Genomic DNA, 15,897 nt, shown 5'->3' with positions numbered 1-15,897 from the left:
CAATATTTGCAGAGGAGAATTTTGTATTGCAGTTGGAGGCAGAGCAGCTATAACGAAACACTTGAACACCAACAAACATAAGCAATCATTAGATGCATCAGCTTCCAGTAGTAAAGTAACCTATTTTTTTAAAACTTCTAATTATTCTGAAGATGAAAAACATCTTCAGAAGTTAGCTGTAATGGAGGGAACATTTGCATTTCATACCATAATTCACAATCAGTTTTCGTAGTATGGATTGTACAGCTAAATTATTGAAAAACTTTCACAACGCTAAATTTTCATGTGCCAGGACAAAATGTGAGGCTATTATTAAATCAGTATTTAAAAATTACTGTGATAAAATACTTGCAGAAGACTTGAAAAATGCAGCATTTGTAACGGTTTTATCTGATGCATCAAATCATAATGAAACCAAATTGTATCCAATAATAGTAAAGTATTATAATGTTACCAAGGGCATTCAAGTAAAAATTTTAAATTTAGAATTTTGAGGGCGAAACTGCTGAAATTTTGTCAAACCACCTATGCAGAGTAATAAATGAAAACAATTTGAAATCTAAAGTTGTTGCACTAACAGCTGATAATACAAACACAAATTTTGGTGGGCGAAGACGCAAAGGAGTGAATGATGTCTATGTAAAATTACAAGATTTACTCCAAAAGAAAATACTAGGAATAGGTTGTAATGCACATATTTTGTCAAATGCAATCACCACAGCATCATGTGCCATGCCAATTGATGTAGAAATAATAATAACGACAATTTATTTGTATTTTAGTCGTTTTACTGTTCGTGTGGCTACTTTAAAACAATTTTGTGAAGACGCAAATGTTGAATACAAAAAACTTTTAGGATATTCAAAAGTTAGATGGCTCGCTCTACGTGTTTTACAATTATTTGAGCCTCTCCGTTCATATTTTTAAAGTTTAGACAAATGTCCAAAAATTCTGGAATCTTTTTTTCAATTATGAATTATCAGAGATATTAACATATTTTGTACATAATCAGGCATCTATTTTCCACAAAACGATTCAAAAGATTGAAGGTGAACATATTTCAGCTACAGAAATTAGTCTTATTTTGAACGATTTTGTCCTTCAATATAAATCACGATTTGTAGAAAAATTTATTCCTTTAATAATAAAAAGAAAATTGTCAAACTTAGAGGAATCAAATCAGTGCATAACGGAAAAGTTTACCAAAGAAGTGCAGAATTTTTACCAAACATGTTTCCAATATGTCGAAGAATGGTCTGAAACAAATATCACAGGAAATAACAGTTTTCAATGGTGTTTTTTGACTTCATTGCAAGTAAATTGGGCAGATATTGAAAATTGTGTTGAGTTTTTATTGAAAGAAATGCCTGATATTAAAATCGATGACAATTGTCTGTTTGAAGAAATTAGAAGACTGAATGTATATTAAAATTCTGATAAATTAGAACAATGGGAAAATCAACATGTTGAAATTGATAAAAGATGGGTGGAAATATTTAACCATTTCAAAAATGAACACATTCCATATGAAAATTTAGTTATTCCTGTTGAATTTACGTTGTGCTGCCCTGGAACTAATGCAGCAGTTGAAAGAGTTTTTTCAATTGGTAATGATTTTTGGACAAGTGAGAAATCAAGATTGAATGTTGATACTCTAGCTGCAGCACTTACTGTAAAATTCAATATGAAGGATATTTCTTGCTCCGAAATTTCCAATATATTGTTAGAAAACGATATATTGACAAAAAATATTCATTCAATGGAAATATACTCATTTAATTAAATAATTAAAAGGGATGTAAGCATAATTAGTGCATTTTTGTTTAAATTAATAAAATGTTTCATTTATTTACGTTGTACTTTTTTCCTAAATTTTTTCGTCCTCCTTTTCATTGTAAAAAAATTGGTCACGTTATCAGTATCTCTGGAGTGGCAGTGAAGATTTAGGAAAAATTTTATTAAGGCTTGCATTCATAAATAGAGATTCATTGACAGAGAATCTCTATTTTGCAATGAACAGCATGATTTACTAAGGGAAGGTCATGTTTGAGCAACTTACATTCTATGGAATGGTAATAATGTTACCAATTGAGTTAGACAAGAAGAATGGAGATACGATGATACTTTTGGATTTTGCTAAGGTTTTTGACAGAATACAACATGAAAGACTGTTGCATAAATGGGAGAATATGGGACTGTATTATAATACATTAGCATGGATAAGAGGATGGCTGATTGACAGATATGAAAAAGTGATAGGTATATAAGGGATGTGAGTCTGCAAGATTTAAGGTAACTAGTAATGTTGCAAGTTAATTCATAGCTGCCTCTTGTAATGCATATTTTTGTATTTCTCTTTTCATGTTATGCACCCAATGAAGTTTTTTAAGAAAATTAAACTTGTTGTGCAATCAAATAATAAATAGTATTTCTTCTATTTTGGTATCTTTTGGCTTCTAATAATTAATTTAATCACACATATGTGTGTGTGTGTGCAGACAGCAATAAACCAAAAGGATTATAAAAAGTAATTCAAAAATTTGCATTGTTGCAACTGTTACCAGTTATCAATGTTGATTTTAACCATAATTGTATTGAAAACCTAAAGTTAACCACAGCTAATTCAAAATAACAGTGTCAGTCAACTACTATTATAAGTACAACGTAGAATAAAATAAAAAAAAAAGAGTCAATCTAATACAAAAACTATATTATTATTAGTGTATGATAATTTAACAGCCATGAGGTCCATATAGTTAAATATGGAAAATCTTGCTTAATCAGTATATACAGTAGCAAACAAATTAATCCAAACCTCACATTTCAAAGAAAAATTTTAATTTCGCAAGAAAATAAGTGCAAAAAATTAAACTCCAACTTTATCTAATAATTTATATATGCTCCTCTGTTCCCAATAAGTTCATTAATTTGCTTAGGCATGGACTCTTTTTTGAAGTGTGACATGGGAGCAAGATCCTGTCGGAAAATGTCTATCTTTCTGGATCTGTGGACCACTCTTTTCTCAAATATTTTTATGTATTGGTCACTTTTCATCATACCATCAACAGGCACAAGTGATCCTGGATCATCAAGTGTAAAACAACCCTGGAACATGTTTTTAGTTGAGTGTTTAGGAGCTTGTTGAAGATAGGTGGGAGAAGGCTTCTCAGCCACTTTTCAACAGTCCACTCTTTGTATACTTTTGCACACTGGTGTCTCTTTTTCTGCATAGCCTTTGCCAACAGTTGTTTTTATTTTAGTCTGTGGGCAGTCTTCCCTGCTTCTAACAATCTTTGACAGACTGTCATGTCAGAAGCATTAATCCCACTAGCTGCCAAGTCTCTGTTTAAGTCTACAGTAGAGTTAATTTTGCTTTTCCTAACTGGTAAACGATCTTGAGTAAATGTAGTTTTCCTTTTTTCACCCACATTTTCTTTTTCTGTCAGGAGAAACGGTACCTGTCTCCCTAAACCTCTTTCAAATTGCATTAACAGGACCCAGATGAACACCATATTCATTGACAATTTGTGTTTGAGTCATGGATGTGTGTGTTGAGAAAGAGAACATATTTTTGAATGCTTTCTTGGAGATGTATCCATTTTATAGCTACACAAAATGAATAAAACACTATGAATGTCAACTTGTTTACACTATTAAAAATGCACAACTTATTAATAAACATCACAGGAACAGTTAAAATACACAGCACTCAACCAAAATAGTGAACTAAAACCAAAACCGAAAAACCAACCCCAAACCAAAAATTTGACAAAAAAAATTCGGCTTCTTCAGATTAATTTGTTTGCTACTGTGTGTGTGTGTATATATATATATATATATATATATATATATATATATATATATATATATATTGGTCATAATGTATTTTTATCTATAAGTTAAGTGTATTCTCTCACTAGCATTTTTATACGTGCTGTATGAGAAATCAAATTGTATTGTAAACTGTATGTATTCGTCTCTTACTGGTATTTTTAAATGACTGGTTTTGCTGGAGGAAAAACCTGCCATCTCTATATCTGTACTCCAGAAGCATAGGACAGCATCTTCAATTTTTACTAAAACTCAAATATTTACATGGTGTTCATGTTTGATGTAGTATAGAGCACTATCTAATATTTCCTTTCTTTTAGAAGGTAGACATATTTAAAATTAACCTAACTGCAGCAAAAATTGAGAGCAAATATGAAAAATCAATGCTAAACAATTATTCTCCTAGCCATACTAAAAAATTGCTATTTTGTGAGTTAGTGTCCTATTCTTCCAGGGTACGGATATAAGGTGCTTACTTCAAGTGCTTGCTTAGAAGATACATCAGGTAAAATTCTCTTATGAAGTTTCCTGTCGTGAATGAGATTTGAACCTAGGTATTATCTTTCCAACCATTGTCATTATTGAATGAGATATGGTAGCTCTTCATAACTTCTTTTAACAGTATTAATAACACCAAATAAACTATTTTATAAAAAAGATGTTTATGAAGGCTTATATTTCGCTGGATTTTAAACCAGCATCTTTAGAGTACAAAGCAGCATGTTATAGTTTACATGTGAAAATGAATAAATGAAACAATTCAAATTGTAACAGAAAAGGATCTTAAGTCCTAATTTGGCATCCTCTAATGTGAAAAAAGAAATATTACAGCTATGTAGGAAATGATCTTAAGATAACAGTCTTTCAAATTTTCATAAAAATTCACAGCAGTACACCGAAAGTACTTTTGCTGTCAATAAGTGATAATATAATTAAAGTCAGTATAAGCAGAAAAATTTAAAAAAAAAAAAAATCAGAATTTTTAATTTCTCAAAATAGTAGCTCTTGATCATTTTTTACAACAATCCTTGTAGCAGTCATTTAACAAATATTCAAAATTTGCACACATTAATTGTCATAATTCAAAGTTCACATTTAATGAAAGTAAAAATATTTACACAGTACAAACTTCTCTTTTTCTGAATAATTATAAATAGTGGCTTTTTTTTTTTCTGTTAGTCATAAAAGAGTATGCAAGAAGAAGACTAAGCTTAAAAATATAAAATCACTAAGTAGTTAACATAACATAATACACATGAAAACTGGAGTGTGTCCTATAAAGTGAAATATATATTTAAAAAAAACATGTACAAGCTCCAAAAGTTCAATGGTATAACTTTTAGGAATTGTCCTTGAATGCAAAAAAAAAAAAAAAACAAGTTTCATATCTACATGTTAAAGACAAATGTACTAATGCATATAGCCTTTAGTGATTCAGATAGTTGAAACTTTATTTCTTTATATTAGAACAAATCATACAATATCTGAAGTAAAAAAGCAGGAAGTTGAAGATTTTGACAGTATGCAATGAGAAGAGTGCTCCACCTTTTTAAGCAACAGAACACAACAAACAACTATATGAATTTCAAAATATGAATGTCTTACCCAAACTGGTAAAACAGTCTGATCCATCCATATGCACCAATAATGTCTAGCATACTGGAAGTTCCTCCCCCCAAGTGACGGCCCAATTGTAATTCTGACAAAGTTTTTCTAAGTATGCAATTCGAAAATGCATTTATATAACTAAAATTTGCCATAACTCCTAGTGGAACATGAACATTCAAATGCTCTCAGAACATCTGAAAAGTGAAATACCTTTTGTTATATCCAAAGCAAAGTGGATTTAACTTCATCTTCAACAATACTAAATTCCTGAATAAATTTTCTGGCACATCCCAGAGATAACTTCTTGGGATTATAAAATTTAGCCATCCAGTGTTATCAGGATCAGCTGCTTAATGCCTTCATATTAATAAGCAAGCATATAAGCATAAATCTTATGCAAAAGAAGAATTATCTTTTTAACATATCTAATTTTCCCCTTTTCTTTGACCCACCCTCTCCCCTCAAAAAACATAACTTTTTGTTGATCACGATATGGTGCTTAGTGCTGAAATCTAGTTCTTTTGAGCATTAACTTGAAGCACTATCTAAATCCAGTTTTATAAATTAATCAATATATAAAGAATAAACTCTTGTTTTTCAAAATAGTTCATATTCAATTTTGAAAATAAAATTTTCAAACACGACGTGCATATGTATCAAACAAACTTCCTTTCATAACATTTTTATAACAAACAAAAATTAACACATACATATATAAAATTTGTATAATTTACTTTAAATTAGAGAAACATACAGATAATTACAGATCATTATAGATAATACAAGATGTTCCTTGCATATTTGAAAGAATGTGTCAATCTGGCTCAATACAAAAATATTAGATCGATTGCTGAATGGAATGTTTATGAATAAAGAAATGTATTCCATCACTAAAAATGGATCTCCAAGCCTATCTTGGTTCTGAGTTTGTGAAAGAAACTAACTCTAGCTCATAAATTAACATTCTGCTGAGAGAAAGCTACAATTTGATAGCAATTCCACAGGTGATGATAACCATTTAAGCATTTCACCATTTCTTTAAATTTGGCTTCCTGGATGCCAAAGTTTAAGTGAGATCAATGCCTTTAAGCCAGGAAGACAAATCGCCTACGCTACAGCGAGGCTGACTAGTGCTCCATGAGGAAATCGTAGTTTCTTTATCAGGATCCAAAAGTAATTCTGCTGCACGCCGACCCGATAAGTAAGCACCATGTGTAGTTGAATAAAAATGAGGATGAGTTGCTTCTCCAGCAAATAACAACACAGGCTGCAATCAAGTGTGTAAGATAATTATTAATATTAAGTAATTTACCTTGAGTCATTTAAAATAGCAGAGCTGTCTGCAAACCAAGCCTACAATTCTGATTTCAAGAGGAATTGAATTACTGAAGGTAAATCATTACAGAGCATCAGCTACCCTCTCTCCTCTAAGAAAGCTCAAACTGAAATATATAAGTATGGAAATGGTCCCAGACAATAATATAAAAAGGTATCTTTCACAATATTATTCTTGTATAATGACATTATTACAAAAAATTGAAGTGGACCATGGAGGTGCCCATATAATAATAATTGAACCATGTTTAGCTTATTTATTGTCATTCATAAATACAGTTTTGTATTATTCTGCCTAATTTTACTACTAAAAATGATCTAGTTTAATAATAAAACTGAGAAGACTCAACCAATTTTGTTATAGATTCCAAAATTCATAAAAATCTATCCAGCTAGAGCAAAGTTGTTATGTGCATATAGCTGAATGAACAAAACAAATCGAATGTGTTTATTTATGTAAATCATCAAATGCATCTAATAAGATTTTTAAAACAAGATGTCCACATTTCTGATGTTAACAAGCAGGAGGGAGGAAGAGTCTGGGTGAGGTTCAAGTATACATGAAGCATATGCACAGATTTGAAGACAGAAATCTGTGCATGCACAGATTTCAATTAACAAATATAGTCTTGCTCTAATTTATATATTTAACTCTTTAGTTTTGCATCTTAGCTCAGTGTTCAGTTTTTGTGACTTATTTTTCATCTGAACCACAAGTAGCATAATACTCAGTTAAAATCCTGAAAGATTACAGAGCTTCATATAATCAAAAATTTGATATAACCAAAGTCAGTATAACAGCTGACAGTATTGGTATATGTCAGCACTTACTATATGCAAACGGAATGTTAAGCAGCATTTAAATATATATTGCTATGCTCAATGCAATATATTTTTCCCCTTTGGATTTATTCATGAAAAATATTTTAATCTATACGATCAATTTTGCTGACTAACAGATTTTTTAACAAAAACAAATAATAAATAAAATCATTCTTTCTGCATTGCTGATGAAAGCTCACACACTCTGTTTTCATAAACTTCTCAGTAATGATTCCATTCCTCCTTCCTGTTGTACACTTTTACATAGACCTAAACTGTACCATGCAAACTTTCAAAACCAGATCCAACAAAATAGGATGGTTAATTCCTGTAGTCTCCTATTTCTATATACTGCTCCAAGAGGGAAAATACCCTGTTACTTCTGTATGAGTGGCTAATTCACATGAAAAGCTCTGATAAAGGTACTTTGCAACCAAGAAGGGATTCAAATCCAAATCTTTCCAACCAAAGGGTATTGTCAAAGCTGACTGAGCTACAAATCTCAGTAATGATTACATATGAAATTAAGGTGAATTATAACACACAAAGAATTTATGAAATTGGCAGTAGTGTAAATATGATGCTCATTCAGTTTCAAGAGAGGCAACATTCTGACAAACTGTACTGTGTGGCTGAGCTTTAATAATAAAATTCCCTATTTTAAGAATGATCATGATAACCAATCATCATCAAATTCTTGATATTACCTTCAATACGTACCCAAAATACAAATGATAGTAATAACTTAAACTTTTCATGTAGTACTAACTTTCTATTGACAATACTCAAGTTATGACAGATAACAAGTGTGTTAACTGTCAGGACTCCAATATTGTAAGATTTTAAATTTCATCTTAAGTGTAAGAATGTATATAACGTACCCGAGCCAGTACTAAGGACAAGTAATCGGAATGGGATAGTTAGAATAATGCATCAAGATAGGGGTGGGACAAAGGGACCTCTGCATTTCATGTATACTAATGCCAGGAGTATTAGGAACAAGAAGGAAGAATTTTTGGCCTTGGTTGGCTCTTCCTGGCCACAGGTTACTGGCATTAGTGAAACATGGCTGACGGAAGATGACATAGTTAGTGGGATAAAATGTGTAGGTTATAGTGTGTTTAGGAGGGACAGAGAGAATAAAATGGGGGGAAGAGGAGGAGGAGTGTTATTGATGATAGCTGATGAACTGCAGCCAAGGAGAATTGAAGTTGTATTGCAAGATAGTGAAAAGAGCTCATTTGAGGCTATTTGGTGTGAGATTGAGACTGGCAGAACAAAATATACAGTTGGGTGCTGCTATAGACCAGGTGATGGAAAAGATGGTGGAGATAGTATGCATAGGAAAATTGATGAAAAGGGTGGAAGAAGGGTAATTATTATGGGGGATTTCAACTATGATAACATTGATTGGAACGAGGAGAGGACACATGTGAGAAAGGAAATGGATTTTATTCAGTTATTAAGGGATAACTATCTGAGACAGCATGTAATTGAAAATACTAGGGGTTTGAGGGTGCTTGACCTGGTAATAGCATCTGACAATTTGACTGTAATGAATATGACCATGTTGCCACCTATTGGTGAGAGTGATCATAAGGTCGTGACCTGGGAGGTGGCTAAAGGTGTGGAATTTTCGATAAGACAGGGTATATGTGAAATTACCATGCTGGCAAGTATGACAAGCTTAGGAGATTGCTTGTTTCAATGCCATTGCATGTAAAACTGCGAGGACTGGATGTCGATAGAGCATAGGAAGTGGTCAAGGAGCATTTACAGGAGGTTATGGCTGATTGTATACCCAGGGTCCGAATAGTAAAACAAGTAGGAGTTAAATGGATGAATAACACCATTAAGCTTGAGCTGCAAAAAAAGAAACAGCTGTGGAGGGAATTTAAAGAGAAAGGTGACCTGCAGGCACACGAACAGTATAAAGCGCAGGCTAGAAGGGTAACGAGTGTGGTAAAAAAAGCAAAAGCGGATTATGAAAGGAAACTAGCTATGCAAGCTAAAGAGAATTCCAAACAGTTCTTTCAATATGCTGCAAGCAAAAAAAAACTGTACACGGCAGAATGATTTTAAGGAATACTGATGTTGCAGTTTATGGATTTTAAGGAAAATCCATAAACTGCAACATATGGGTAAGGAGGTCACTGAATTTAGTCGATATAGTGGAATTACCGAGCGAGCACTTTGCAAGAGTATATCATCCTGGTGGTGGCGTTGAAGGAACCATTAGTTTATATGGGAATTGTGGTGAATGAAGCCGAGGAGAACAGTCTATTACAGAACCTTAATGTGAATACAACTGTGGGATTGGATGGTATACCGGCACACGTCTAACGTGAAGCGGCTAAAGAATTATCAGTGCCCTTGACCATGCTCTTTAATCTGAGTCTCGGGTGTGGTTTAGTCCCGAAGGTGTGGAAAGAGGGGAAAATAGTTCCACTGCATAAAGGAGGATCCAAGACTACTGCTGCAAATTACCAACCGATCAGCATATCAGGAGTCATTGTCAAGGTCTTGGAGAAAGTAGTCAAGAGAAAAATACAGAAATGGATTGATGAAAATGAGATACTGTATGGGGGACAGCATGGCTTTGTGAAAGGTAGATCATGTCTTAGTAACTTGCTCAAGTTTTATAACATAGTGACAGCTGAACTGGATAAGGGTAATGGGTTTACAGTGATACTGCTTGGCGTGGCTAAGGCATTTGACAGGATACCACATGGAATTCTAATCCGTAAACTGCAACATATGGGAATGGATATAGGGTTGGTGAAATGGATAGGTGGGTGGTTGATGGAGAGATATCAGAGAGTAGTTTATTCAGGAGTAGAGCCCAAAATACAGCCTGTGATTAGTGGTGTGCCGCAGGGTTCTGTTCTTGGACCACTGCTGTTTAATTTGTTCATTAACAATATAGGGAAGGATCTAAGAGGAACAGTTCATTTGTTCGCTGATGATGCAAAGTTGGGTAGGGCAATAGTGAATGCAGAAGATGTCAAAATCTTGCAGGATGATTTGGATAGATTGGAGTTCTGGGCTAAAGAGAATGGATGTCAATTTAATGTGACAAAATGTAAGGTTATGAATTTTGGGGTGAAAAGATTAGCAGCAGTATACCACATTGGTGGAACTGTACTCCAGGAGATTGGTGAGGCCAGGGACTTGGGAGTGTTGGTGGATAGGGAGATGACGTTTAAGGGGCACATTGCAAAAGTGGCTAAATCAGCTCATCAACTCACTTGGTTGTTGAAAAATACTTTGACGAGCAGAGACAAGCAAGTTATTGTTCCTCTGTACTGAGCCTTGATAAGACCTCATCTTGACTACTGTGCCCAGATTTGGTCACCTTAGTTTCTTCTTGATGGGGAGGAGGTGGAGAGGATCCAGAGGCGAGTGACCAAGATGATAGCAGGTCTATGGAATGAACCTTATGAGAACAGGTTGAAGATACGTGGGTTGCAGAAATTGGTTGAATGGCGGAAAAGGGGAGATATGATTGAGACATTCAAATTGCTAAAGGGTTTCTATAAGATTAATTCAGAGGATATTTTTGAGATCAGGACTAGTGGTGGAAGAACTAGGGGACATCTATGGAAGCTGGGCAAGTGTGTGGTTAGCAAGGGTGTTAGAGCTGGGTTCATTACTTTTAGAGTGGTAAATGAGTGGAATAAGCTGCCAGAGTCTGTCGTGAGTGCTATGACAGTGAGTGAGTTCAAGGCAAGGTATGATAGATACTGTGAGAATGCCATATAGTTGTGTGGACATGATGTTTAGGGCCTCCCTTGATGAGTCTAAGGACTCCCTGGAGTTGCCCGTAATTATAATAATAATCTTCCAAACACATCTAACTGCATAAATCCATCCTTGATCTTGGTCTTCCTCTGGATCTTTTTCCTACAATTGTTATATCAAACATATGTTTTTCTAACCTTTCCCTTTCCATTCTGTTTAAGTGGCCTAAAATTAGCTCTGCTCACATATTCTTGAATGCTATGTCAAATTTGTCATTAATATCTTCATTTTTAATATGTTACTGCGAATTATACCATCTATCCAGGTCTCAAATTTTTCTCATATTTACAGCCTCAGTCTTTGCTCAACTGTATTATTTCTAATCAAGCTCTAAGATCCATAAGTTAATTTATTTGAATACTGTATACACAAACAACACCAAGCATGAGGATAAACTTCTTGATCGGAAAGAAATTTCTTGATATTTACCTTCAAATAGTATACAGAACATAAATTATAGTAATAATGTAAAGTTTTTCATGTTGTATGAAAAGAGTTATACTAGCAAACTTCAGAATAGGGAATTGGAAAATAAAGTTTAATTGTGCCTATGGTTGCACAGGAGGTTCTCCTAAGGAAGGAATTTTGAGTCATCAGAGAAGTCCTTTGTCAGCTGCCTTCTCTGATGCAGAAAAGTTTTTCTTGGCGGAAATCTAAACAGCAGGGTCGGAAATTATTACCAGCCATATAAAAATGTTTTAGGGAAATTTGGAGAAAAATGCAAGGCTAATAATAATGGTAAGTACCTACTGGATTTCTGTTCAGGACATGGACTAGTCATTATTAACACCATGTTTCAGCAAATGTTCAGCACAAATTCATATGGAGAGAAGACACAAGAAATAAGGAAAGTCTCATTGACAATATCTTCACTGTGGTCGAGGATGTGCAAAAAGAATACAGAGGATTTGAAACTGGAAGTGATCACCATTTGTTTGGAGCAGAATAAAACTGAATATCATATTGAAAAGTGTAAGAAAGTTTAAAAAATTATGAAAGTTGAGAAGTTTTCATAGGTGAATGTAGACACAAATTCACAAATATTATTCAAGAAAAAATGAGAGTTTGTAAACAAGAAGTAAACCTTGGAGAATCTGTGACAGTCCCTGAAGAAACATTGTTTAAATCAGAGATGCGTGTAGTAAGGTTGTGTCTGCAAGGATAGAACAATCAGGATGCCTCATGTGGGTAACTCTAGAAGTTAAGAGACAGTCAAGGAGAAGAAGAAAGCCTATAGAACGTTTCTGGTAAATAAGTCAGCATGTCCTCAGAGAGAACACAGAGAAAAATGTAAGCAAAGCCAAGTAGTGTGTAAAGGTAGCTAAACAGAAGTCATCGAAGACTCAGTAAGAAATAGAAGACAAATATCAGGAGGGGTGGCAAAACATTTTCGAGGCTACTGAAAAAGGTTAGAAATGGAGAAAAGAGTACTGTAAAAGGAATCAAAGATGACAAAGGCAACATGAAAACTGAAAACAAGGATATTCAAAACTTCTGGAGAAATTACAGGTAACCCTTGTATAATTAAGTTCCACAAAAATGCCGCGTTATATAAATTGCGTTTTAAGCGAGACTCAGATCACATAGAAAAAGTAGGGTTAGGTTCCGAAATCGTTTTTTTTTTTAAGATTATATAAACAATGACATATCCAACAAAAAATATTTTTTTATTTAATTCAGGTAATTCATGTAAGTTAAGAAAATAAACTATGAAACAAATACATAGTATAAAATTATAAATTGTACGTAAACTTCGTTGCACATAATACATACATGTTTTAGGCAAAATAAAATAAAGTGCATATTTTAATCATGATCACTCTCTTCAAAACTAACATTTCGTAGATGTTCTTTATTTAAGAGTGGTCGGACGTCGTCATCACTTGAAATCTCTTGGACATTATTAGTATAATTCTCATGGCATACTTTGGCTGGTTTAGTTATCAAGAAGTCAGTGATAAGACCTTGCTTACACAATGCTGCAATTTTTTATTAAGTTCATAATACGGAGCTAAACAAATATCCAATTGTCTCATGAATTTTCCGGAGCGCTACATTGAAAGATCATTATCCATAAAATAACTTTCTTGCTAAGTCCAATCCTTCTGCTAATTTCTTTAAACTGAATTCTTTAACGGACTCATCACAATCAGAATCTTTGGCAGAACTTTCCCCGCCATTTGGTTTGACGTCATCTATTAATTGTACCAGTTCCTCCTCATTTAAATCTATTTCCCCATCAATTAATTCAGTATTGAAGAGATTGGAGCACTTATGAAGAAGTTCGCAAAGGTTGAGTCTCATGTGCTGAACGAAACCGAATGTATCTTCAGTCTTGTTCAATTGTTACCTTGGCAGTTTACAGTGGGTGGGTTTATCCCTATTAACAAACGTGTAGATCGCAAAAGTGCTCTAAGTGGCCATTACCATAAAAATAATTTTTTTCACATAATAAAAAGCATTACATATTACATGTAACTCACCAAAAAATAAAGTGCTCAGCTTGAGATTAACACACTTATGATTTTTAATGTGCTTTCCTGGCAGAAAACGAAGACAATTTTCAACAATAAATCATCATGGCTGACAGAAAATGAAAAAGCTAGTGGGATTGAATGTGAGGGGGTATGGTGTGTCCAGGAGTGACAGGGAGAATAAAATGGGGGAGGAGTGTTATTGATGATAGCTGATGAGCTACAGCCAAGGAGAATAGAAGTGAAACTGCAGGATAGAGAAAAGAGCACATTTGAGGCTATTTGGTGTGAGATTGAAACTAGCAGAACAAAATATACAGTTGGGTGTTGCTATAGACCAGGTGATGGAATAGATGGTGGAGATAGTATGCATAAGCAAATAGAAGAAATGAGTGGAAGGAGGGTAATTATTATGGGAGATTTCAACTATGGTAACATTGATTGGAAGGAGGAGAGGACACATGGGAGGAAGGAATTGCATTTTATGCGGTTATTAAGGGATAACTAGTTGCGACAGCATGTAATGGAAAATACTAGGGGTCAGAGAGTGCTTGACCTAGTAAGTGCATCTGAGAATTTGGCTGTAACGAATATAACCACATTGCCACCAATCGGTGAGAGTGATCATAGGGTCTTGACTTGGGAGGTGGCTAAAGGTGTGGAATTTACAATTACGACAGGGTACATGTGGAATTATTGGGCTGGTAAGTATGACAAGCTTAGGAGTTTGATTGGATCAGTGCCATGACATGTATACAACTACAAGGGCTAGAAGTTGATAGTGCATGGGAGGCAGTTAAGAAGTGTTTGCATAAAGCAATGGCTGACTGTATACCTAGAGTCCGAATAATAAATCAAGTAGGGGTTAAATGGATGAATAACCCCATTAAGCTTGAGCTGCAAAAAAAGAAACAGCAATGGAGGGAATTTAAGGAGAAACAGGTGACCGGCAGGACACATGAACGGTATAAAGCGCAGGCCAGAAGGGAACGAGTGTGATAAGAAAAGCAAAAAAGAATTATGAAAGAACATTGGCCATGCAGGCTAAAGAGAATCTCAAACAGTTTTTTCGATATGTTGCAAGTAAAAGAAAAAATGTATATGGTAGAATGATTTTAAAGAATGCTGATGGTAGGGAGGTAACCAAATCAGTTGATATAGTTGAATTACTGAGCGGGCACTTTGCAAGAATATGTCATCCAGGTGGTGACATTGCCGAAATGAATGAACCAATAGATTATACGGGAATTGTGGTGAATGAAGTGGAGGTGAGTAGTCTATTGCAAAACCTCAATGTCAATACATCTGTGAGATTGGATGGTAAGCCAGCTCGTGTCGTACGTGAAGCAACTAAAGAATTGTCAGTATCCTTGACCATTTTGTTTGAGTCTCGGGTCTGGGTTAGTCCCAAGGGGGTGGAAAGAGGGGGAAATAGTTCGACTGCATAAAGGAGGTTCCAAGACTGCTGTTGTAAATTACCGACCGATTAGCATATCAGGAATCATTGTCAAGGTCTTGGAGAAATTAGTCAAGAGAAGAATAAGGATTGGATAGATGAAAATGGGATACTGTATGGGGGACAACATGGTTTTGTGAAGGGTAGATCATGCCTCAGTAACTTGCTCACGTTTTATAACACAGTGACGGCTGAACTGGATAAGGATAATGGGTTTACAGTGATTCTACTGGACCTTGCCAAGGCCTTTGACAGGATACCACATGGAACTCTAATCAGTAAACTGGAGCAGATGGGGATGGATATAGGGTTGGTGAGATGGATAGGAGGGTGGTTGATGGAGAGATACCAGAGAGTGGTTTATTCAGGAGTTGAGTCAAAAAGACAGCTTGTGACTAGTGGGGTGCCGCAGGGTTCTGTTCTTGGACCACTGCTGTTTAATTTGTTCATTAACAATATAGGGAAGGATCTAAGAGGAACAGTTCATTTGTTCGCTGATGATGCAAAGTTGGGTAGGGCAATAGTGAAGAATATGTCAAAATCTTGCAGGACGATTTGGATAGATTGGAG

At 34.6% G+C, this 15,897-nt stretch overlaps 1 protein-coding gene across 2 annotated transcripts in view; it reads right to left on the bottom strand.

The window, feature by feature from the left end:
• LOC150107205 (peroxisomal N(1)-acetyl-spermine/spermidine oxidase-like) overlaps nt 1-15,897 on the bottom strand; it is a 172,978-nt gene that overhangs the window by 77,519 nt on the left and 79,562 nt on the right. Inside the window, exon 4 of one of the 2 annotated variants that reach the window (XM_090391742.1) lies at nt 4,477-6,706. The exons of the other annotated variant lie outside the window; for it this stretch is intronic. Coding sequence (XP_090247868.1) covers nt 6,506-6,706 — 201 coding nt within the window. The 3' untranslated portion in view covers nt 4,477-6,505. Of the gene's footprint in view, nt 1-4,476; nt 6,707-15,897 lie in introns of those variants that run through there. 2 annotated transcript variants of the gene reach the window in all.

The sequence above is a fragment of the Typopeltis vanoorti genome, chromosome 4 (assembly GCF_054136105.1).
Source record: "Typopeltis vanoorti isolate ZY-2024b chromosome 4, IOZ_Tvanoo_1.0, whole genome shotgun sequence".
Lineage (NCBI taxonomy): Eukaryota > Metazoa > Arthropoda > Arachnida > Uropygi > Thelyphonidae > Typopeltis > Typopeltis vanoorti.
The sequence above is the reverse complement of the archived record's forward strand: the minus strand, read 5'-3'. Positions and strand labels throughout refer to the sequence as shown.